The sequence below is a fragment of the Hemibagrus wyckioides genome, linkage group LG18, assembly GCF_019097595.1.
Source record: "Hemibagrus wyckioides isolate EC202008001 linkage group LG18, SWU_Hwy_1.0, whole genome shotgun sequence".
Lineage (NCBI taxonomy): Eukaryota > Metazoa > Chordata > Actinopteri > Siluriformes > Bagridae > Hemibagrus > Hemibagrus wyckioides.
Window position 1 is genome coordinate 11,181,168 of NC_080727.1, and position 22,562 is coordinate 11,203,729.

At 39.7% G+C, this 22,562-nt stretch overlaps 2 protein-coding genes across 11 annotated transcripts in view; one reads left to right on the plus strand and one right to left on the minus strand.

Annotated features, from left to right (window-relative positions):
* The window catches only part of wdr55 (WD repeat domain 55), a 58,134-nt gene that overhangs the window by 6,830 nt on the left and 28,742 nt on the right, over window positions 1-22,562 (plus strand). Inside the window, exons 9-10 of one of the 8 annotated variants that reach the window (XR_009207283.1) lie at window positions 158-650; window positions 19,669-19,801. The exons of 1 other annotated variant lie outside the window; for it this stretch is intronic. Coding sequence is in view for 5 of the 7 variants with exons in the window: in XM_058416458.1 (XP_058272441.1) it covers window positions 158-245 (88 nt within the window). In the remaining 2 variants the exon portion in view is untranslated. Of the gene's footprint in view, window positions 1-157; window positions 1,430-19,668; window positions 19,837-21,058; window positions 21,215-22,562 lie in introns of those variants that run through there. 6 more of the 8 variants (XR_009207284.1, XM_058416461.1, XM_058416458.1 and 3 more) reach the window with 6 other exon arrangements.
* p4ha2 (procollagen-proline, 2-oxoglutarate 4-dioxygenase (proline 4-hydroxylase), alpha polypeptide 2) overlaps window positions 2,410-22,562 on the minus strand; it is a 34,963-nt gene continuing 14,810 nt past the window's right edge. Inside the window, exons 7-16 of one of the 3 annotated variants that reach the window (XM_058416462.1) lie at window positions 22,223-22,422; window positions 19,156-19,332; window positions 18,456-18,526; window positions 18,219-18,318; window positions 16,233-16,286; window positions 8,639-8,698; window positions 8,500-8,565; window positions 6,319-6,387; window positions 4,821-4,917; window positions 2,410-4,357 (exon numbers count right to left, since the gene is read on the minus strand). In XM_058416462.1, coding sequence (XP_058272445.1) covers window positions 4,287-4,357; window positions 4,821-4,917; window positions 6,319-6,387; window positions 8,500-8,565; window positions 8,639-8,698; window positions 16,233-16,286; window positions 18,219-18,318; window positions 18,456-18,526; window positions 19,156-19,332; window positions 22,223-22,422 — 965 coding nt within the window. In that variant the 3' untranslated portion in view covers window positions 2,410-4,286. The remainder of the gene's footprint in view (window positions 4,358-4,820; window positions 4,918-6,318; window positions 6,388-8,499; window positions 8,566-8,638; window positions 8,699-16,232; window positions 16,287-18,218; window positions 18,319-18,455; window positions 18,527-19,155; window positions 19,333-22,222; window positions 22,423-22,562) is intronic. The other 2 variants (XM_058416464.1, XM_058416465.1) reach the window with 2 other exon arrangements.

A 22,562-nucleotide genomic window follows, 5' to 3' on the forward strand; every position in this document is an offset into this window, starting at 1 on the left:
AAACAAAAATTAATACATATGTGCAATTAGAGAGAATATGACCACATGGCTAGAAGTAAATATACAGTTAATATGTACTCTGTGGTGATAAAGCCTAAATGTATTCAGCAGAATCATTTCAGAAGTCTACAGAAACTTTCTCTATGCCAATTTACAGAGAAAACTCAAGTCAAGTAAAGAAGCTTTTATTGTCATTTCAACCAGATATAACTGATGCAGAACATAGTGACATGAACCATTTCTAAAGGACCATGGTGCTGCATAAAACAACACAAAGCTAAGGACTAAAGAGTAAGTTGTAGCAAGTTATGGCTGTCTTGAATTTTTAAGTGCAAAACAGCATATTAGCAGTGTTTCTGCAGACATAGATTTATTTTGAATAAGTGTGTTTGTGTTTGTGTGAGTTCAGTGCAGTCCAGTTCTGGGTGTTGAGGAACCTGTTGGCTTGAGGGAACTGTAGCCCTTCAGAAGGCTTGAATGTGAGGGGTGTGTAAGGTCATCCACAATGCTGTTTGCTTTGCAGATGCAGGATGTGGTGTAAATGTCCATTATAGAGGAACGAGAGACTCTGATGATCTTCTCAGCTGTCCTTACTATCCGCTGCAGGGTCTTGCGATCTGAGATGCTGTTTTCAATCCGGACAGACTGAGGTATTTCTGTCAGGAAGTCCAGGATCCAGTTGCATAGGGAGGTGTTTAGACCCAGCCTCAGCTTCTTAATCAGGTTTTGAGGGATGATTGTGTTGAATGCTGAACTGAAGTCTATGAACAGCTTTCATACATATGCGTCTCCAGGTGAGTGAGGGCCAGCACAATCCCTGAGCACTCTGCAGTGGTTAGACAGAGTGCCTGGTTGTTGAGGGGCTAGCAATGGCTATGTCTACAGGGAAATGAGAACTGAAAAACTAGTCGAGGGTAAGGGTCATCTCAAAGGTCAGCGATCTTTAAAGTAATAGTGATCATAGGACTGACAAGAACACAACTCCTGAAAATAACAAACAAAAAAGGACTAATGTAAAGATGTGAGATGTCTGCACTATAGAATTATAACAGAACAAAAAATGAAAGATGTGAATGACATTTCAATGACAAATACTGTAACTTTTTTATTTTTATTATGATTTTGCAAAATTTAAAGCAAACAGTAACCAAGAACAATAGAAAAACCCTTCATATATCAACAATCTGTGCATCATAGAAAATGAAGAGTATGAAAAAGGATTATGGGACAGAAGACAAACAAACAAACAAACACATAACGTGACATGACAGAACACTTTGTGGCGTGACAGAACACTTTGTGGCGTGACAAAACACTTTGATGTGACAAAAAAACTGAAAACTGGTTCCCACATTTTGGCATGGTTCCCAGAATTGTTGTATCTAATTCTTTCCAGATTAAGTCCTGTTAGCCAATCTAAAAAGAAAGGCCTAACATTTTTCTTGCACAGAAACAGGATTTCTTAGCTACATATCATAACATTACAGGCAACCATATTAATGGACTTAGAGATTCCAATAAATCTGACAAACCAAGAAATGCTGTCATAGGGTCACAATTATAAGAAAATGTCTGACCAAAATCCGTGAATTTGTGGGCAAAACCAAAAAAGATATCCCAAGGTACCACTTTACACTTATCACATAAAGGGGAGACAGAAGGATAACATTTTTAAAGCTTTGTTTTAGAGTAGTGAAGTCTATGTAATACCTCATACTGAATAAGTTGGTGTCTTGAATTCATAGACCTTAAATATACAGATAATAAGCATTTGTCCCAGTCACAGAACCTGGATCCTTAAATGTTCTTCCCACACATTTTTTAGGTAAAGGAGGAAAGTCAGTGCTGTTGTTTAAAGCATTTACAAAAATGGATGCTAAGCCACAAGCAAGAGGAGGACTTGAAAATAAATAAGATATTTTGCCTTCCAAAGACAAAACTTCAAAATGTGAGATGTTCATACCAACATAGTTCCTGATGAAGATATCTGAAGAAGTAAGAAGTGGAGAGGTTATATTTCACACTAAGTTGAAGAAAAAAGTGGCAAAATTGTTATTAATATTTAAATCTTTGATGTTAAGAATTCCTGTATCATGCCACTCCCTAAAAACTTTGAACATGTGATTATAACAGATAGGTTACCATGTACTACTCCTTTTTCTCCTTTCTGACCTGGTACCATATTTTAATGGCATTGTTAAGAATAAAGTTGTTTTTTTTTGGCACTTTATTGTTTGGCAAAGGTACTGAAAAAGCAGAGCAGAAAGAGGAATCAATGGCACTTTGTTCAATCACAAGCCAGGAACAAGTATCTGCTTGAACAGTACCCAGAAAAGAATCTCACCAATACATTAGCGCTCTACAATTTGCGGCCCAGTAGTGATGATGATAGAATCAAGAATGCAAGCAGAGGTTTTTACAATATACTTGAAAGAGGGGCTTGTCATTTGTACAGGTGAATGGGAATGGAAAATGTAGTTGAGGGCAAGCTGACTTGAGCCAGCCCCCTCCATCCTGTTAGGTTTTATAGCTACTGGTAGAAAAAAATAGTAAAATAACCTATGTCGATAAAAACATGGCTTGAAAAACAGGAAAGACTAAATGGAACAGATGACAATTGCCAATTTGTGTACTCTAAAAATGTGGGGGCATAAAAGGCTTTAACACAATCAATAGCCCAAATCTAACACACAACAACACCCAAACCTACCTGATGTTTGGCCAAGTGTAGGCCAATTCGAAGCACTTCATAATGACCATCATAGGAAGAAAGTATCATGTATTATGCAGGTAAGAGCAGCTACTGCACTGAATACTAGAAAGAAATCCCTAACTAGGTAACTGTTTAAAGTCCCAGAGACTCTGAACACATGCATTTTAAATAGGAACAAAATGATATCCCATGCACTCTGGCAAATAATTAGATGGGATCTGTTGAAATCAGCAAAGACTCAAAGGGACCGTATCAATAGGACTATAGACTCACTGACTAACAAGGTGGACACACTTTTGCCTGTGGTTCAAAAACAGTGAGAGTACACGGAGTGTAGGATAAGATGAACACACTCCTGCAGAACCATCTGTATTTGTCATACATATGTTGCTTATATTATTCATTGTCAACTGCACACCAGTTTTATTTTCTGACCCCTTTTCTTCATTATTACTTGTTTTGACTGTTGTACACATCCTTAGTTCATATTCAGTTTATTTTTAGTACATCTGTACTTGCTTAAAATCAGTGTTATGCTACTGTAAAGCATAATTTCCCCTTGTGGGATCAAGAAGGATGGAAAAGAAGTCAGTATGCAGAGGCATGTGTGATCATTAAGGTGGTGAAAATGAATGCAGCTTTGATGTGAAATCTAGATCTGAATAAATGTGAGCAATCAGAAATCAGTTTTTAAAGAAAAATGATAATTCCTTAAACTAAATAATTTGTAAGAATTGTAATTTTATGAGTCAAATGTGATTTACAGATATCGACAAAACTTCCCAGGAACAGGTGTGTTTTTTTGAGGTCTCGTGACACTTTGCACACAAGTGTACTCCATTAAAGTAATTAATGTAACTGTTAATGGTAACTAGTTGTCGAACTAATTTAGGGATGCATCCTTTTGTTTTAGAATCAATATTGCTATTTATACTTCAATATTATGCGCTATTGCACTTATGCACTTGTGTTACATTAAAGATCAAGGGGGTGAATACGTGCAATACAATGAAAAATACATTGAAATATCAATCTCTTAAAGAGGCTGATATATATATTTGAATAATTATGCACATATCAGTCATAAAAGTAGGTGTGGATATAAACCATGTTCGACATGAGATTCCAAAACATAAACTTTCAAATAAAAAACTTTGCCCATTTAAAAAGTAACAAGAGTATTCAATAAGCTTTTTTAAGTAATGTCAGTCTAAGTAACAAGGCATTATGCCATTTTGGCAACTCAGTACATTTCCCCAAAAGGACAAAGTGAAACAACTGAACCTAGCAAACTTCTTGTAGCAAATTAGCATGCATTACTGAAGAGAAAAAACAAACAAGAGAGAGCAATGTTAGGAGAAAGACAAAAAATAATTTCTTAAGTGGATGCAGTTAATATAGCTCTGACTCCCAGTTTGGTAGGTTCCTGATATATATTTTTCAGTGTAAAACATGGCTATTTGATATTTGGTGTATGATATTAAATTATTGTTTTTGTGATCACAGTTCAGACACTGCAGGAAAAGTTGAGTGTTTAAATGTTTAAGAAGTGTTTAACTTTCAGCAGGCAGAATCAGTCCACTTCTGTGAGGCCACAGGGTCTCCTGAACTCCTGACCTCTCTCATGGAGCCACTTGTTAGAAACTGTAGACCAGAACAGAACAAAAGTCTGATAAATACAGCTACAAAAATCATGAATATAATAATTATAGCATTTATTTTAAACCCTAACACATCACAGGGCAACTAAAGGTAACCTGTGTGCTTATACTAAATGTAAATATAGCTGATGTAGAGGTGGTACAAATGTTCAAAGAAGTAGCGGTGTAACAGTTTACAAAAATGTTCAAATATAAAAGAAATACATTTAAGTTCATGTGTATAGCGTTTCTAACGATGGGCATTGCAAGAGCAGGATATTTTTTCTATTTTAACATTTACTCCCAAATTAATGATTAGGCCTACTGCAGATACTGAACAATGTTAGTCACATATTCAACAGAGGATAATAAATTGTATAATATTGTATCATGTTGATGGAAATGCTGCCTTATGAATCAAAATTGTATTGACTTCTAATTAAAATACAGATGTCTACCTCACTTACCCCATTTACTACCGACTAAAACTGGGCAGGCTGCATGCCTTGTTCGGTAATCTCCCTCTCCACTCCTGAAGAGATTATACCAAAACACTGAGGTACCCTAGAATCAAAGAGAAGAAAAACAAAAAATGGCAACACTGACAATATACAATATGCAGATATCAAATATATGGCCAAAAGTATATGGTCACTTGTTCATAACACTCATATGTTGGCCTTTCCCAAACACTTGCCACAATGTTGGACATAAACATTTGTCTTTGAATGCTGTAGCCCAAACCTGTTCCAGCATGACATCTACCCTGCGGATAGGCGAGGCCCACAAGTTTAGCATGCAAACTGGAGTGTCCTGCACAGAACCCTCATCCCTCACAATGAACAACTTTATGATTAATTGGATGTCACTCCCCAAACTCTTGCCTCAATCCCCACAGCCTAGTGGGAGTCTAGTGGGATGTCTTCGCAAAGGGAACAACATATAGATGGTTTAATCAGGGCTAAACTCGGGCAGAGGGAAGTTCGATGAGGAGTTATAGACCACAATATCAGCAAGCATGGCTTCGGTTGGAGCACAATATAGTTTAATAGAGTTTATAGGTTTTTATCAGAAAAAAGTGTAGTTATATCAGAATAAATAAGAATAAAAAAGCTTGACCAGTCACATCAGCAGTAGCACAGTGCAAAATTATTCATTCATTCAATTATACAGAACAGCACAGTCCATTTGGATTGCAAACTTTTTGTGGGGTTCCATTTCCATTCTCACACGAGAACTCTGATCTCACATGTGATCTTGCGTTATTTCTTTATCATTTCTCGCATACGTTCGGTTGTGAAACACCGACTAGACCAGACCAGACAGAGTTGTCGGCGATTCTTCCTATTGTGAAGTCATGCAGTGTGAAACCTCCTGTCACCGATCCATCGTGCAGAGTGAACACAGCAGTGACTGAATGCTACCCTTGATAGTTGTGCAGTGTGAAAACAACCGTGATCCAACCACTCTGAAAATCGTGCAGTGTGAACTCGGCATTACTCTTTAAACAATCTAACAAGGCACACCTAAGCAACAAGAAACACCTGTCATGTTTACATAATTTTTAAAACTCAAAAAATGTTTTGGCTCATACAAAAGTTGCCTCTAGATGTAAATATCAGGAAATTCTTAGTGGAAGTGGTAGCTGAGTGGTTAAGGTGTTAGATCAGAAGGTTGCTAGTTTAAATCCCATGACCTCCAAGGTTTCTAAGAATTTTTCAGTCTCCTGCTGGACTATGTAGACTATGTTGGATTGCGCAAAATCACACCCACTGTCTTTGTTCCAATGCATTAAAAATGTTTTTAAATTTACTAAAAAATGTATGTTTAGGTAATGACATAAATGTTTGTTACAAACTGCTATATATTTATGTAGTAAGGTATCTTCCTCTAAACTTAAAATGAATGGGATAGAAACTTTGATTGTGATCTAGAATATTGAGGCTGACGGCAAATGAATCCTACCTTTCTTGGCCAGATCGCAGCACCAAAATCTGGAAACACAGTGGCACCACCAGCTTCCACATCACTCATCTGCCATTAGAAATGTAAATGAAATAAAAAGTTACTTTCATCCAAGGGTGTGTGTGCAAAAAAATACAATGGCTCATGAATATGCAAGTAGAAATATCCCCTATGTCTTCTTCCCAGCATAACCCTACTGTTTGCACCTCTATGTATTTGTCTCCCTATGTATCAATCTCCACCTAGACCTGGATCAGGGCATCAGTGAGCTCCTGGACAGTCTACGGTCCTCCTTGATGGCTTTGGATGCTCTGATACACAACGCCCTAGAGGTTCAGGTCTGGTGGCCAGTCAATGGCATCAATGCCTTTGTCATCCAGAAACTGCCTACACTCCCTACGGGCATTGTCATGAACCAGGAGGAACCCAGGGACCACTGCACCAACATAGGTTCTGTCAATGGCTCTGAAGATTTTATGCTGGTACCAGCATAAACAGCAGTATGGGTACAGTTGGCAAGCACATGCAAGTCTGTGTGACATATGTGGCAAATGTGAAAGAGTGGAGGGTTGCACAGACTTGCACATGCTAGCCAGTGTAAACCTGTTCTCATCCTTGAAAACAGGGCACTGGTTTCTGGGATTCTCTGGCAAATGCCAATCGAGCTGCAGAGTGCTGGTCTGTGAGCACAGGTCCAGCAGAGAGATTTGTCGGGCTATCATAACACCCTTATGAAGTCCGTTTCTGACAGTTTGGTCAGAATACTGGTCCTGCTGCTGGATTGTTGCCATTCTATGGCCCTGTTATGCTTGTCTCATTTAACAGCCCATCTCTTGGGACTCTCCTCCATGCTCTTGAAACTGTGCTGGGTGACAATACATATAGATGTTACATCAAATCAGTCAGAAAAGATATGGAGAGAGCAATTGTCTGTGGCCATAACCTGCAAAACCATTCCATTTTTGGGGGGTGTCTTGCTGTTGCTTTTCCAGTGCATCTATTGTCACTTTCATTTGCACTAAAGTTCAACAAAAAACAAGCAGCCATACTGAGGGAAATCTAACTGTCTCAACCATAGAATGATGTCTGTAGATGAGTATGTCCATAAAATGTTTTTTTCAGTTTGACTGCAAGATCAATCTCACTGAATAGGTTTTATGATATGAACTTCATCAACTAAATATTCAAAATTCAAAAACTTGGAATCAACTAGAGCCTGCATACTTACCTTGACATCAGTTTTTTTTTTATTTGAAAACTGTATTTTCACAGACCTGGCTTAAGTCAAATATGTCACTGAGATAATGACAATGTAAATTAAACCCAGACTGATTACACTGACAGGTCCATTGACACTTGGACATTGACAGTTTTGAAGCATTTTTTGAATCATAGCAGATGATATAGAAAAAAAATCAGAATACATCCAGAATACATCAATAAATACAAATAAAACCAGCTCCAATGTATGGATGGCCACACCTTTCATGCCCACAACATAAGATGAGGTATGTTACAGACAAGAGTAGCTCCTTCTATTTTCCATACTATGTATTTATTCTGGTGAAGGCTGGTCTTGATCTGGCAAACTGATGCAAAGAATTATTCTGTCATCCAACGCGTGTCTTTCATGTCTTTTGTGTTCCTGAGCTTACCAATGCATTCTTTCTTTTTAAGAATGATAGTTGATTTGGCCATACACAACTTATTTTTCTTAACATCAACAGACTCCAAATTCAAATACGACATTTGAAATAAAAGTAGATATAAATAAATCTACATCTAAATAAATGTAGATAGAGTTCATGCTTCAATCAAAGCTTTTTTCTTTCTTTTTTTTTAAAGGGGGACCTACACAATATTAGGCAGATGGTTTTAGTGTAATGGATGTTCAGTATTAATATATTCTTTTTGCAATGTTGGCTACCATTGCAACCTGTACTAATTCTCTGGTAATTATTTTCAATAAGTATATATTTTAATCAACATTTGATAAATAAGAAACCAATGCCATAGTACTTTTGACTGACTGGTGATCTTTAAAGACTATACCACATGATGGCAATATTGAAAAAAAAAAACAGCGCACATTTATTGGGGAAATGAACCTGGAACTGTCACTTATTAAATGTTCATTACTCAGGGGGAGTCACCAGAACGAGTCAGAGCATACATACTTACATAATTTAAAAAAGTAGCCACACGATTTCCTGTGCCTAATGATTTGAAAGCCTCGGTCTCATCTTTCTATGAAGATAAAATTTCATAGTAAAAACAGAGTAAAGAAACAGCTTGTTTCCGAGCACACACATGTACTTACGTAGTTAAGAAAGGTGGCAAGCCTATTTCCATCAACCTTGAGGTTGCTGTCAAAAGGACGCTGCAACAGACATTTATATTTTTAAACCCAACTGAATTGACCAGCTGAAAGGGATCCCAACTTTGAGGTTCTCACCACATGAAAATTGTGAAAAAGGACAAGAAAAAAAAGATACAAAGAAAATACTTGTAGGACTGCAATATTGTGGAACACTGCAAATTCTAATGAATTTTTAAATAAATTGCTAGTTCATTCTAGTATAAAGATATGTATATTAAGATACACCAATCAGGCATAACATTATGAGCACTGACAGGTGACGTGAATAACACTGATTAGATTAGTGCTCATAATGCTATCATGGCACCTGTTAGTGGGTGGGATATATTAGGCACCAAGTGAACATTTTGTCCTCAAAGTGTGTTAGAAGCAGGAAAAATGGGCAAGCATAAGGATTTGAGCGAGTTTGACAAGGGCCAAACTATGAGGGCTAGACGACTGGATCAGAGCATCTCCAAAACTGCAGCTCTTGTGGGGTGTTCCCAGTCTGCAGTGGTCAGTATCTATCAAAAGTGGTCCAAGGAAGGAACAGCGGTGAACCGGCGACAGGGTCATGGGCGGCCAAGGCTTATTGACACACGTGCGGAGTGAAGGCTGGCCCGTGTTGTCAGATCCAACAGACAAGTTAATGTTGCTCAAATTGCTAAAAAGGTTAATGCTGGTTCTGATAGAAAGGTATCAATACACAGTGCATGACGGGTCAGGGCTGTTTTGGCAGCAAAAGGGGGACTAACACAATATTAGCCAGGTGGTCAAAATGTTATGCCTGGTCAGTGTATACAAGTATATAACTAAAATTTAGCTAGCATTTATCATTCCAAATCCTACCAAATTCCAAATCATACTATACATAAGCATTTAATATACCCTTCACAACACCTCATCCACTTAAATACATTTGCTACAAAGGATAACTTTAAAGACAAGCATTTCTATGAAACATTTCTATAAAGCATTTCATTACAAGGACAAAAGGTTTTCCATGGTACAATCATAGTAAGATTCTTATCAAAAATTTCAGAGAGAATAAAGTTAACAGGGCTCCAATATAGATGTAAATGGATTTCTGTTTCATTCCTACTGACCGCCAGTATGAATACTTTGGATTATCGCAGCGCCAGGCAGATAGGTCAAGAGAATATACCAACAAAGTCACGTGGTGACGTATGCTGAGCTCTGCAGCGTTATAAGCCGCAGTAACTGAGCATTCCGCCTCTTTCGCTTTCTCGCTTGGTTGAGATAGGTTGCCTTTTTTTTGGAATCATATTCGCGTCCTCACAAGCTCTCAGCGCGCTTTCACGTACTTTCAAGGGATTTGGAACACTTCAGCAGTGCTTTTGGTGAGTTTTCTTTTTAGTTTCCATTATTTTTTGTCGGTTACACCCTGTGTCTCTCGGTGCGATCTGGTGACTGGTGTTATACGCGCTGATAAGCTAGCGGTCTGCTGTTAGCATAACTATTATATATTTAGTTTTTCAAGTGTTTTTCCTTGCATTTTTTTGGTTTTTGCATTGTGCCCTTTGGTTCAATCCATAGGCTACTAGCTGTATTTTTTCTCTTTCGCGAGCCTTGTTGTTATTGTCTGTCGGTTTTATCCGGAGGAATTGTGTTTCTTTTTTGCGTGATTAGCATCTCTCCGCTTGACTCAAACCTTACGGTGCTATCCGAGGGTGCTAATAGTGAGGAACAGTATGGCCCACAGCTCGATTGCCACTGGTTTCCCATTGACTTGTAAGCTGTGCCCTAATAATCTTCTCCCGGATGATGGTCATGAGACCTGCCTGTCGTGTTTGGGTGTTCAACATCTGAGAGAGGCTCTCGCAGACCCGTGTTTGCACTGCAGTATATTACCCATGTCGGAACGACGGCTCCATCTTGCTGAGTTAGATCCTAGTTCAACGGCAAAACTCGGGCAGCTAGATGTAACCCCTCAGCGCTCCAAAAAACGCAGGGCATCTGCGGCAGCCGGCGCTAGCCACCTGTCTAAGAAAAAGGCCACATCGCGAAGTGACGAACATTTGCGTGTGTAGGAAAATTCGATTTCTAAGACGGTTTCCATGCTTTCTTCAGAATTGGCGGAACTGAAACGCCTGCTTCATTAACTTCAGCCTGTCACAGGTGCTACTCCTGTGAAGACAACTCAGGATGATGAGAGTGCTCAGAATCAAGGAGCTGGGGAGGAATCTCTTGATTCTCCTTATCTTTCTGACTTGGATGTGCTTTCTATGAGTGCTTCTGATTCCCTTTTGCTTGATCATGGGGAAACTGTGGATGTGGCTGTGCAACCCTCACCTCGGGACGTTTTCACTGGTCACCCAGCAACCGAGGGGTCTAGTGAAGGGTCAGTTCAGTCGTCTGGACAGGTCAGATTGTCTTCTGACGAGACCTTGGCTGTACTCCGAATGGCAACTGCTCGTCTAGGACTCGATGAGTCGCCTGCCCAATCTGCTCAAACCAACATTTTTTTCAGACAGCCCTCAGCTGCAAATTCCTTTGCCATGCCACCATGTAAGGATTTTGTGACTGAATTTTCGAATGCTCTCACAGGTTCTGGTCCGCCTAAGCGGTGCTCAAAGATTGCTCGAACTCTAGCAACTATGGCTGAAGCTGATTCCATTGGGATGGGTCATGCTCCAGAAATAGAGCAGCCTGTTGCAGCCTTGGTGGTGTACCACCAGTACTCTGGAGCCAGCAAACGTTGACCCCTCCATTTCACAATTCCTACAAACGGCTCTTTTGGCCACGGGCCATGTAACCCGTGAGCTGGGTAACCTTACAGCCACGCTTTTGGCAGCCCGCCGCCAAGTGTGGCTTGCCCAAGCACGGCTACCTGAGGACTGTAAGGAAACCTTGAGAGAGCTTCCTTTTGTTCCTGGACATCTTTTTGGAACTAATGTTTCAGAACTGTTGGAAAAGAGGGTAAAATTGTCTGAAGCCACTCGCCAACTGACGCAGGTGCAGCGCAACTCTACCTTTAAGATGCACACGTAAAGCCTGAAATATCCAGGCTGGTGATCGTTTTTCAATAGAACAGCTAGAGTACTGGAAGACCAACACAACAGACCCATGGGTCTTGTCAACTCTAAACAGAGGATATACTCTACAGTTTCGACGCCGGCCTCCCAGATTTTCAAGAATTGTTCCGACGGTTGTCAGGGACACAATTAGTTCAGTGGCTCTTTCTCTGGAAATTCGTTCTCTGTTAGAGAAGGGAGCCATAGAAAAAGTTCATCCCCTTGTTCAGGAAGACAGGTTTTATTCGACATATTTTCTTGTTCCGAAAAAGGACGGTGGCTTCCGCCCAATTCTCGATTTGAGGCGTCTGAATTTGTTCCTGAAGGTCCTTCCTTTTCAAATGCTGCGCATGGCCGACGTTCTTCAGGCTGTGGCAGCGGGTGATTGGTTTGTGAGTGTCGACCTGAAAGATGCATATTTTCACGTTCCAATTGCTGTTCATCACAGAAGGTTTCTTTATTTCAGTTTCCAAAATCAAGCCTACCAGTTCAAGGTTCTACCTTTCGGCCTTTCCCTTGCTCCCCGTGTCTTCACAAGGTGTGTGAGCACAGCTCTATCTCCTCTCTGGATGAGAGGCATGCGTGTTCTACCATATCTGAATGACTGGCTGCTTTGTGCACCCACAAGACAACAGGCCGTGCAAGACTCCACACTGCTTTTAAGGCACGTGCAGAAGTTGGGTTTCTCTGTGAACGAGAAAAAGAGCTGTTTGATTCCAGCACAGATCACTACGTTCATAGGAATGACCCTGAACTCCCGTCTGATGTCTGCCTCCCTGTTGCAGGGACACGTTACAAACATTCTCCAACTTTTGGCTCGTTTTCGGCCAGGTGTGTCTTTGCATTACCGGATTGTTCTACGACTGTTAGGGATGTTAATGGCTGCTACAGTGGTGATTCCCCTCGGTTTGCTCCACCTCAGGCCACTACAGTTATGGAACAACAGCTTACGACTCAATCCCTCCCGACATCTCCATCGTCTGGTTGTGATTTCTCACAGTTGCATACATGCATTGAGGCGATGGGGACAGGTGGCACGACTTCATGGCTCTAAGGTATTTCTTACCAGTCCTGGAAGGCCGCTATGTTCTTGTTCGGTCCGACAGTACCTCAACAGTGTTCCATCTGAACCACCAGGGTGGCACGAAATCCCGCAGGTCTCTACAACTTACTCACGAGATCCTGACATGGTGTCAGCCGCGACTCGCTTCATTGAGGGTAGCTCATATTTCAGGAGCATGCAACCAGATAGCGGATGCCCTTTCCAGGGATAGATTGCATCCAGGGGAATGGAGGCTTCATCCGGATGTGGTGCAGGAGATCTGGCTACGGTTCGGAAGGGCAGAGGTGGATCTTTTTGCCTCAGAGAAGACCACTTACTGTCGATTATGGTTTGCAAAGACCGAGGTGTCCAGCCCCTTGGGTCAGGATGCATTGTCTCACGAATGGCCAAGCTGCCTACTATACGCGTTCCCTCCAATTCCTCTGTTGTGGGAGACGTTACACAGGATCCTTCTGCGCAAGCACAGAGTGCTACTTGTGGCACCACAGTGGCCAGCCGGACCATGGTTTCCTTTGTTACTGAGGCTTCTGACAGGCAATCCGTGGCAGCTTCCCCCCAGAAAGGACCTCCTCTCCCAGCTGGAGGCCAGCATCTGGCACCCAGACCCAGCTCATTTGCAGCTTTGGGTATGGCCGTTGGGATAAATCCTTCTCTGCAGCATTGTGATCCTGCAGTTATTCACACTATCTCCAATGCTAGGGCTTCTTCCACTCGTCAGATTTATGCTTCACGCTGGAAATTTTTCTCTGCGTGGTGTGTGGAGCATGCGCTCATCCCTGCAACATGTGACATACCGAATGTCTTGAGATTTCTTCAACGTTTACTGGAAGAGGGCAAAGCCGCTTCCACATTGAAGGTCTATGTTGCTGCGATTTCTGTGCATCATGTCCCAGTTGAGGGATCTTCTCTTGGATCTCACAGACTTGTCTGCAGTTTTCTAAAAGGTGCACGCCGTCTGAAGCCTGCTCAAAGTCCTCAATTTCCGGTATGGGATCCACCACTCGTGCTTTCATTTCTTTGTTCAACCTTTTTTCTGTTGGCTGTTGCCTCTACGAAACAAGTGGGCGAGTTGCATGCACTGTCTGTTAGTGAGCTATGCTTGTGTTGGTTGCTAGATGACTCCGGGGTGGTCCTACGACCCAATCCTTCCTTTCTACCAAAAGTTCTCCTTCCTCAGTTCATAAATCAGATCATTGAACTGGCCTCTTTTCAGACTTCTTCAGGGTGTGATTCAAGAGCTCATCTTTTGTGTCCCGTTCGTCCCTTGAAGTGTTACGTAGACGCTACTGGTCAGTTTAGACGTTCGGACTAGTTGTTTGTCTGTTATGGTGGTGTGAAGAAAGGTGCTCCAGTGTCGAAGCAGATATTATCGAACTGGATAGTGGATAGAGACTATTATACTGGCTTACAAGGCAGCAGGGAAACCATTGCCCTCAGGTTTAACTTGAGGGCCGTCTCATCATCTTGGGCTGCCTTTAGAGGAGTTTCCTTGGCGGACATCTGCACTGCCGCTACCTGGGTTTCTCCTTGCACATTTGCCAGGTTTTATAAGGTTAACGTTGCTGCTCATCATGCTGTGTGTTCTGCAGTTCTTCAGGAGCAGCCTTAAGTTTTTGTCAGGTGGGTGGCATGCCTCATGACTATGTTGGTATATCATCCAAAGTATTCATACTGCCTCTGGCGGTCAGTAGGAATGAAACAGAACACCTGTTACGCATGTAACTGTGGTTCTGTGAATTCCGGATGACCGCCAGAGTTCTTTGTCACTCGGAATGCGCAAGAAAGGCGTACCGAGGCGGAATGCTGAGTTACTGCGGCTTATAACGCTGCAGAGCTCAGCATACTTCACCACGTGACTTTGTTGGTACACTATATTGCCAAAAGTATTCGCTCACCCATCCAAATAATCAGAATCAGGTGTTCCAATCACTTCCATGGCCACAGGTGTATAAAATCAAGCACCTAGGCATGCAGACTGTTTTTACAAACATTTGTGAAAGAATGGGTCGCTCTCAGGAGCTCAGTGAATTCCAGTGTGGAACTGTGATAGGATGCCACCTGTGCAACAAATCCAGTTGTGAAATTTCCTCACTCCTAAATATTCCACAGTCAACTGTCAGCTGTATTATAAGAACGTGGAAGTGTTTGGGAACGACAACAACTCAGCCACGAAGTGGTAGGCCACATAAACTGACGGAGCGGGGTCAGCGGATGCTAAGGCGCATAGTGTGAAGAGGTCGCCAACTTTCTGCAGAGTCAATCGCTACAGACCTCCAAACTTCATGTGGCTTTCAGTTTAGCTCAAGAACAGTGCGCAGAGAGCTTCATGGAATGGGTTTCCATGGCCGAGCAGCTGCATCCAAGCCATACATCACCAAGTGCAATGCAAAGTGTCGCATGCAGTGGTGTAAAGCACGCCGCCACTGGACTCTAGAGCAGTGGAGACGCGTTCTCTGGAGTGACGAATCGCGCTTCTCCATCTGGCAATCTGATGGACAAGTCTGGGTTTGGCGGTTGCCAGGAGAACGGTACTTGTCTGACTGCATTGTGCCAAGTGTAAAGTTTGGTGGAGGGGGGATTATGGTGCGGGGTTGTTTTTCAGGAGCTGGGCTTGGCCCCTTAGTTCCAGTGAAAGGAACTCTGAATGCTTCAGCATACCAAGACATTTTGGACAATTCCATGCTCCCAACTTTGTGAGAACAGTTTGGAGCTGGCCCCTTCCTCTTCTAACATGACTGTGCACCAGTGCACAAAGCAAGGTCCATAAAGACATGGATGACAGAGTCTGGTGTGGATGAACTTGACTGGCCTGCACAGAGTCCTGACCTCAACCCGATAGAACACCTTTGGGATCAATTAGAGCGGAGACTGAGAGCCAGGCCTTCTCATCCAACATCAGTGTGTGACCTCACAAATGCGCTTCTGGAAGAATGGTCAAAAATTCCCATAAACACACTCCTAAACCTTGTGGACAGCCTTCCCAGAAGAGTTGAAGCTGTTATAGCTGCAAAGGGTGGACCAATGTCATATTGAACCCTATGGATTAGGAATGGGATATCACTTAAGTTCATATGCGAGTCAAGGCAGGTGAGCGAATACTTTTGGCAATATAGTGTATATTCTCTCGACCTATCTGGCTGGCGCTGCGATAATCCAAAGTATTCATAGTGCCTCTGGCGGTCATCCGGAATTCACAGAACCACAGTTACATGCGTAACTAGCGTTCAATATTATAATTTAATTACTTAATTAATTTTCATTCAATTAAGTAATTGAATTTCATTCAATTAAGTATTTTAAACTTAATTTAATTAAAAAACTCAATGCAGTCTTCAATGATTTTTAATTGTAAACCATTTAAAATATTGTAGAATTTCTCAATCCATAAATTCTTACACTAAGAGCAAGCTATTGAAGCTATTGAAACAACCAGGAAATCATTGCAATATGTGCTTACCCTTGAGAAGTCATAATGTGGTTCATATTGACCTCCAACTCCATAGTTAGCAACCTATATTGGGAAAAAAAATAACACCTTATAACTGAAAAGTCACAGTTATTTGCTCCATTAAAGAAGCCAATAAAACCAAGCAAAAAAAACAGCAACAAAGAACCTTAAAACCTTACTTATGCAGTCTTTAGTAAAGGCATTCTTTCTTTTAACATCCTACCCAAATTGAATTAACTGAAAAAATGTAATGCACACAATATCCTAAACAGACTTATAAAATTATTTTGATCTAAATGATCATAATCAGATAGGCATGGGCTGGATGATAAAAACTCATTCATATTTCATTGGAAATATTTTCCATTATCCAGACGATAACAAGATCAATAGTAAACAGTTTTAATAATGCAGTATACTTATTTTCATGAAGCACATACAGTTCTGCTGAAAGTACTGAAATGGAAAGTACAATATTTTTTTGCTATAAACTGGGGATTTGAGATCAAAAGATGAACGAGACAATAGATCAGAATTTCAGCTTTCATTTAATGGGATTTATGCCTACATCTGTTAAACAACATAGAACATGGAACCCTTTGCTTGAATCAACCCATTTTTTCAAGTGATCAAAAATATTACAATATGTGACTGACAGATGTTTCTTGTTGCCCAGGTGTGCCCAGTTAGATTGACTGTTTTAACAATTAATAGCCCAGAACAACTAATGGGTTGTATTAGTGAAGACTGCATTTGTTGATAAACAAAATGTTTGGACAGAAGCTATGAAGTAAAACCCCCAAACAACACCATCAACCTTCACAGGGCAGGGGTGAAAGTAACATAATCCACCATTTGAAGAAGTTTCTGAGAGCAGAAATACAGAGGCCATACCACAGGATGCATGGTGGACTTGGCTTGTGTCATGGCTTGAGCTTGCATGACTACCATTGGAGCATGCATTTGAGCTTGTGATTAAAGGGAGAGATCTACAAGCCTGCAAAAACATCTCAAAAGAAGACTGCAACAGTTTGGTGATGTCATTTGGTTGCAAGCTTGATGCAGTTACTGCAAGTCTTATTTATTTATATTTATTTTAAGGCTTACTATAATGCGTTGGGTCACCAAATAATTGGGCAGTCTGCCTGCAAAGATGCTTCTAATATATGAATACATTGCTCATATTGTATGTAACCTTTGCACATTTTCACTTTTGCACATATGCATTAAACACATTGTGTGTGGACCTCTGCACTTTAACACATTTCTTTATACAGTGTAATTAGAAAGTATTCAGACCACCTTCACTTTTTTTCAATTTAGTTATGTTGCAGCCTGATAGATGGGACAGATGATTCAAGAGAAAGCTCCTCACCTGTAAATCTGATAAGCTAAGACCAAAATTCAGGGGTTACTAAACCAGGAAGACATTTGTTCTTTCCCCCAGGTACACAATGTTTCCTGTGCTCAACACCAATCTATATATTCCACAGAGCCCATCTTTCAAGATAACACATCAATGTACCTTTACTAAGCTCTCTAGGCCCTTTACCATACATTTCTTTCTTTTCAGTTCTAATTTGGGAGGTATGAATATGGCCCATTGGCTTAGCCAAGCTCAATTCTTTGGCTAATGTAAACACTTACATGCATTTTGTAATGTTAGATGCATTATGTTCAGCAATAATAATAACCATCATTGTAAACAAGTTTCAACTAATTATTTAAGCCACTCAAACATTGTATCTGATTTACTATTTCTGACTAATCCTTATATTCATGGTATGATAAAATCCATATTGAAGGCACTGCATCAATAACGTATTTAATTTAAATGCTGGTATTCATCCCAACCCTAATGTGGCAAAAGATTTTTGACCATGGAGACGTTTGTCCATGGTCATTTAAAAACAGCCATTGTGCTGTCCAGTTTCATGGTTTAGTTGCCAAGAAACATATTTTAAATCATAGTAAACATCTGTGAGCTTGAATTACCTGGAGAAGTTCGGCAGTATCCACTGTTAGACCAGTAATGTCTTCTATCCTCTGATTGACTCGTGCAATGACTGGATCTTCATATCCTTCCAACCATGCACTGAAAATCGTCAAAGAAACAGGGATGTGGCTGTTAGAAAACAGCTGCCTAATGTTCTAAAATTTAAAATACATCTAAATTATTTCACCTTCTAAATTAAAGGCCCTCTGTATGAACTTTTATATATACAGCTTTACCTCTTAGACACCCTGTAAGGTGCTGTTGTCAGTACACCTGTTTTTGGATCTCGCACAGTTGCTCTCGCAAGCTAGAATGGTTAAAACAAACAAACAAACAATTAATTATTATATATCATCTACTGTATATACATACTACTATATTGTAATATTACTAGATTTTATTGCCCAAACATTTATACTATTGTAGTATGATTATTTTAGTTTTTTGTTTGTTGACTTAAAGATTCCCATTTAAAGAGCCATACATTTTCAGCCTTTCATGTTGTATTGTTTCATGACAATACATGTAAAGAAATTCTGCAACACAAGCATGCCAACAGCAAAAAAAAATGCAAATGAAACATTTTTACATATACAAAATTGGACAGTAAAGAACAGTAAAAAAAAACTGGGAACAGGCTGGTAAGTTTTTCCAAGTAGCAACCAGAACCTGCTATAATTCTCCTGGACACTTCTACCATATCACTCACTTCTGTTTCTTGTTCCTATACCAAACAACCTTCAATATATTTTTATCTAGGGTTAGTGGTCTGTTGTTTCAAATATTACTTTCATTCCATTCAAATATTTCTCTGTAACAAAATTTTTCTGTATATTGAAAATTCTAGGTTAAATAAAACAAATAATTCTATACTTACAGTCTAGTTTAGCTAACAGTTGCAGTTACCACTGCCATACTTTAAGGTTGGGTGCTTACCCTAGGTTTGGCAAGCTCTTTGATCTTCTCAATCTCTTCATCAGAAAGCATGTCCAGATAGCGGACAATGTGTGGACTGTCCCACTCATCCTCCTCCTTCATGGGCTTGAGCAGAAGACGTGGGTTCCTGTTCCCGTCCTGATAGCGACAGAATAGCCTGCTACTTCGCTCAGTAGTCTGTGGCAGAAAAACCCAATGTTAGGAGTTAACAATTTAGCTTCTCAAAAATAGATGCTGAAAACAGAAAAAGGTCAAAAGTAAAACAATATACAACTGCAAGTAATATTGTAATGTCAGAAAGAGAAGTTAACCACAAGCCATGAGGATCCTGAACTGCAACTAACTGGACCCCCATTACTCTGTACATGAGTAGAAATACACATGGCTGGTAGCCACTGAGTGCAGCAGCAAGTGCTCACCCTCAAGCAGAAGCAGGGGTGATGGTAGACAAAGATTCCTATAAACAAACCTCTCAGAAACAGTCACTGACGAATGCTTCCTTATATCTTCCAGAGAAAGAAGACAGCCCCACTAGGAAGCCACTTTGATGGGAAGTCCATGATGAATGTATGCCTCACCTCCACTTGTCTTTCTCTCACCTTCCCTTTCCTCACAAAGTATAAAATAAACATTTAATATTTGCCGCAGCTTCAAGTAGCTACACTTTGCATTTTCTATATTTTACTTTTTACTACTTTATGTCCATGATACACAGTAACCATTTACTGTAAATAATCAGGTCATTTTAACAGTATTTTTTGTTCTGTTTCCATAAAACTGTAACATGATGTATACTTTACATAGTGGTAGGAAATATACAGGAGTTTCCTTTTTTTCAGCCTGCTTCATCCATAATAAAGTATCATCCTTTAAAGCCACTGCATTCTGGGACATTGCATTTCAAATGTTAAAAGTTTTTAGGTCTAGCAAATGACTTTTAGCTTTTCTCCAGGGTTTAATATGATTTTGAGAACAGACATTGATTTGTCAGTAAGATTTTAACAAAAACCTGAAATAATTATTGACATTTTAAGCTTTTTAATCCCCTGATGTTTTGCCAGTGATGCAGAAGAAACAAACAATGTTGCATAATAAATAATATTCATCCGAATAAACATTTGCAGGACAAATGGACTTTGGAGAATGATATGACATAAATCATTGTTTGAGCAATTTGGTGAACATATATTTTTTGGGTTTCTACTTTAATTCCACAAATGGTTTGACCTTAGGATGGTAAATTTTTCACACTTTTGCTTGGTCCAATGTAAACAGTTCACCGTTCTCAACTTATGACCAAGTAACTTTGATATTTCATGTTATATAGCAAAAGTTACTATATATCCTTCATATAACTTTCTCTGGAAAGATTTTAGGCAATTTTTAGGGCTGAATTATCTGCTGAAGAGCCACTGCGCTCAATTTGGTTAGTAACAAACATCTTTAATATATTGTTTACATTTGTTTCAGACTTTAAGTTTCTGGGACATTTTAAAATATATTTCTGAAAAACGACTGGCATTCTCTGTTCAATTGTTGTACTATCTGTTCACTTTTGGAAAAATCTTAAGATTCTTAACATTTTTAACACGCTTAACTACACTGATAATAGTTAATTATTAATTGCACTTTCAATTTTCTTTACAATACAGTCTACAAAGTCAATACAAATGACATGATGTTACAGTAGGAATGTTTGTTTAACTGGGATGTTTGGATGCTGTCAACTCCCTGACAACAGTCCCTGCCTGTAATTGGCACACAATGTACATTACCCATTACATGATCACAAGCACACCTAATATTTTGTCTCTTTTCTTTCTCTGTTGAGCTACTCATGCTACCCCTGAGCTTCCATATTTGCTGACTGCTTCTTCTTTCTGGACTTGCCTGATACTTTCAGATACCCTACTTCTGGAGTCTCATGATTAGGTGGTACTCACTGCTGCTAAGGATGGCCCCACATGGACTACCTGGAAATATATGGGACTGCTATGGATACACCATCTTTGAGATTCTGGCAGTTGGTTTGCGCTCAGGTCTCAATCATGGAACATATGATGGCTTCAGTAGGAAGGAATTATTGTTCAATCTAAAAATTCAGAAATTTAATTAAAGTTAATTATGAGTTGCTCAAAAGCAGTTGTTGAAAGGAAATTATATATAACTCACACTCTCCAGTGTCACCCAAATGAGGATGGGTTCTGTTTTGAGTCTGGTTCCTTCCTCACATTATCTCGAGGAAATTTACATGCCTCCGTAGCCTCAGGCTTGTTCATTAGGATATAAAAATATAAATGTAATTATAAACATTGTAATTTTTATTTTAAATTTAGATATTTCTGTAAACTGATTTGAGAAAATATCCATTGTAAAAAAGGCTATACAAATAAAGAACAGAATTTATATTTAACAGAATTTCACCTTACTTAATTCATATATGTTTTACTTTTTCTGCAGTTTGGCCCAAGATTTTGGTCTTTTAGGTGTTATGTTATTAAATAATATATTTTTATTGGCATAGCCACGAGTCAAAAGACTTTCACTTTTATATTTGAGAAAGCCTATAATTGCCTTTGATTCATTACTATAATATATACTATACTATATTATAGTATATATACTATACTATATATACTGTATAGCTGTGTAAGCCGGCCTTTTATAGTCTTGTGTGCCACCAAATGCAAAATATGCAAGAGTACAAAGAAAATCAGCATTTCCAAAACCTTTATAAATCTGGCAGAAGTTTTTACAGAACATTTACACACTTTACAATTTACAAAAAATGTGGGGTGTCCTGGAACAATAAGCACAAAACTATCAAGGTAGCAGTTCCACCTTGCAACATGAACTGAATGAACTGCTTCTAATGTCTTTGTGCTAGATACCATGGGGCACATTCAGAGGATTTGTGAAGTCCATGCATAGGCAGATCGGAGCAGGTGGTCATGATGTTTTGGCTGACTAATGCATGTGAGTTAAGCTTTAGTGGGTTTTGGCTTCAAAATGGTTCAATTTTATGTTCACGTTTCATAGTTTAGGATATATTTTTTTCCACACTTACCATTCTGACCCCTTCTCCTCTACACAAGGCCTCATAGATTTCTCTCTCAGGTAAATAATCTTTTGGGCGCTCATAGGTTGCCCGCTGAATGGATGTCTCTTCATTGGGCTCCTTTTTGGTGAGGTCCAGGTCCTTTAGCTCGCGCGAGAGAATTTGCTCAAAATAGCGCAAATTTCCTAATGCTCTCTGGTGACTGGGATCTAGATAAGATAAGATAAGATAAGATTCATATTTATTAGAACCCTCTGGCCCATTTGCTTCATTGACTGGACCCCCCTGTTTAAGCATGACCTGTGTTGTAACCCCATCCTATGTATATACACACTCTTTTATTGACCTG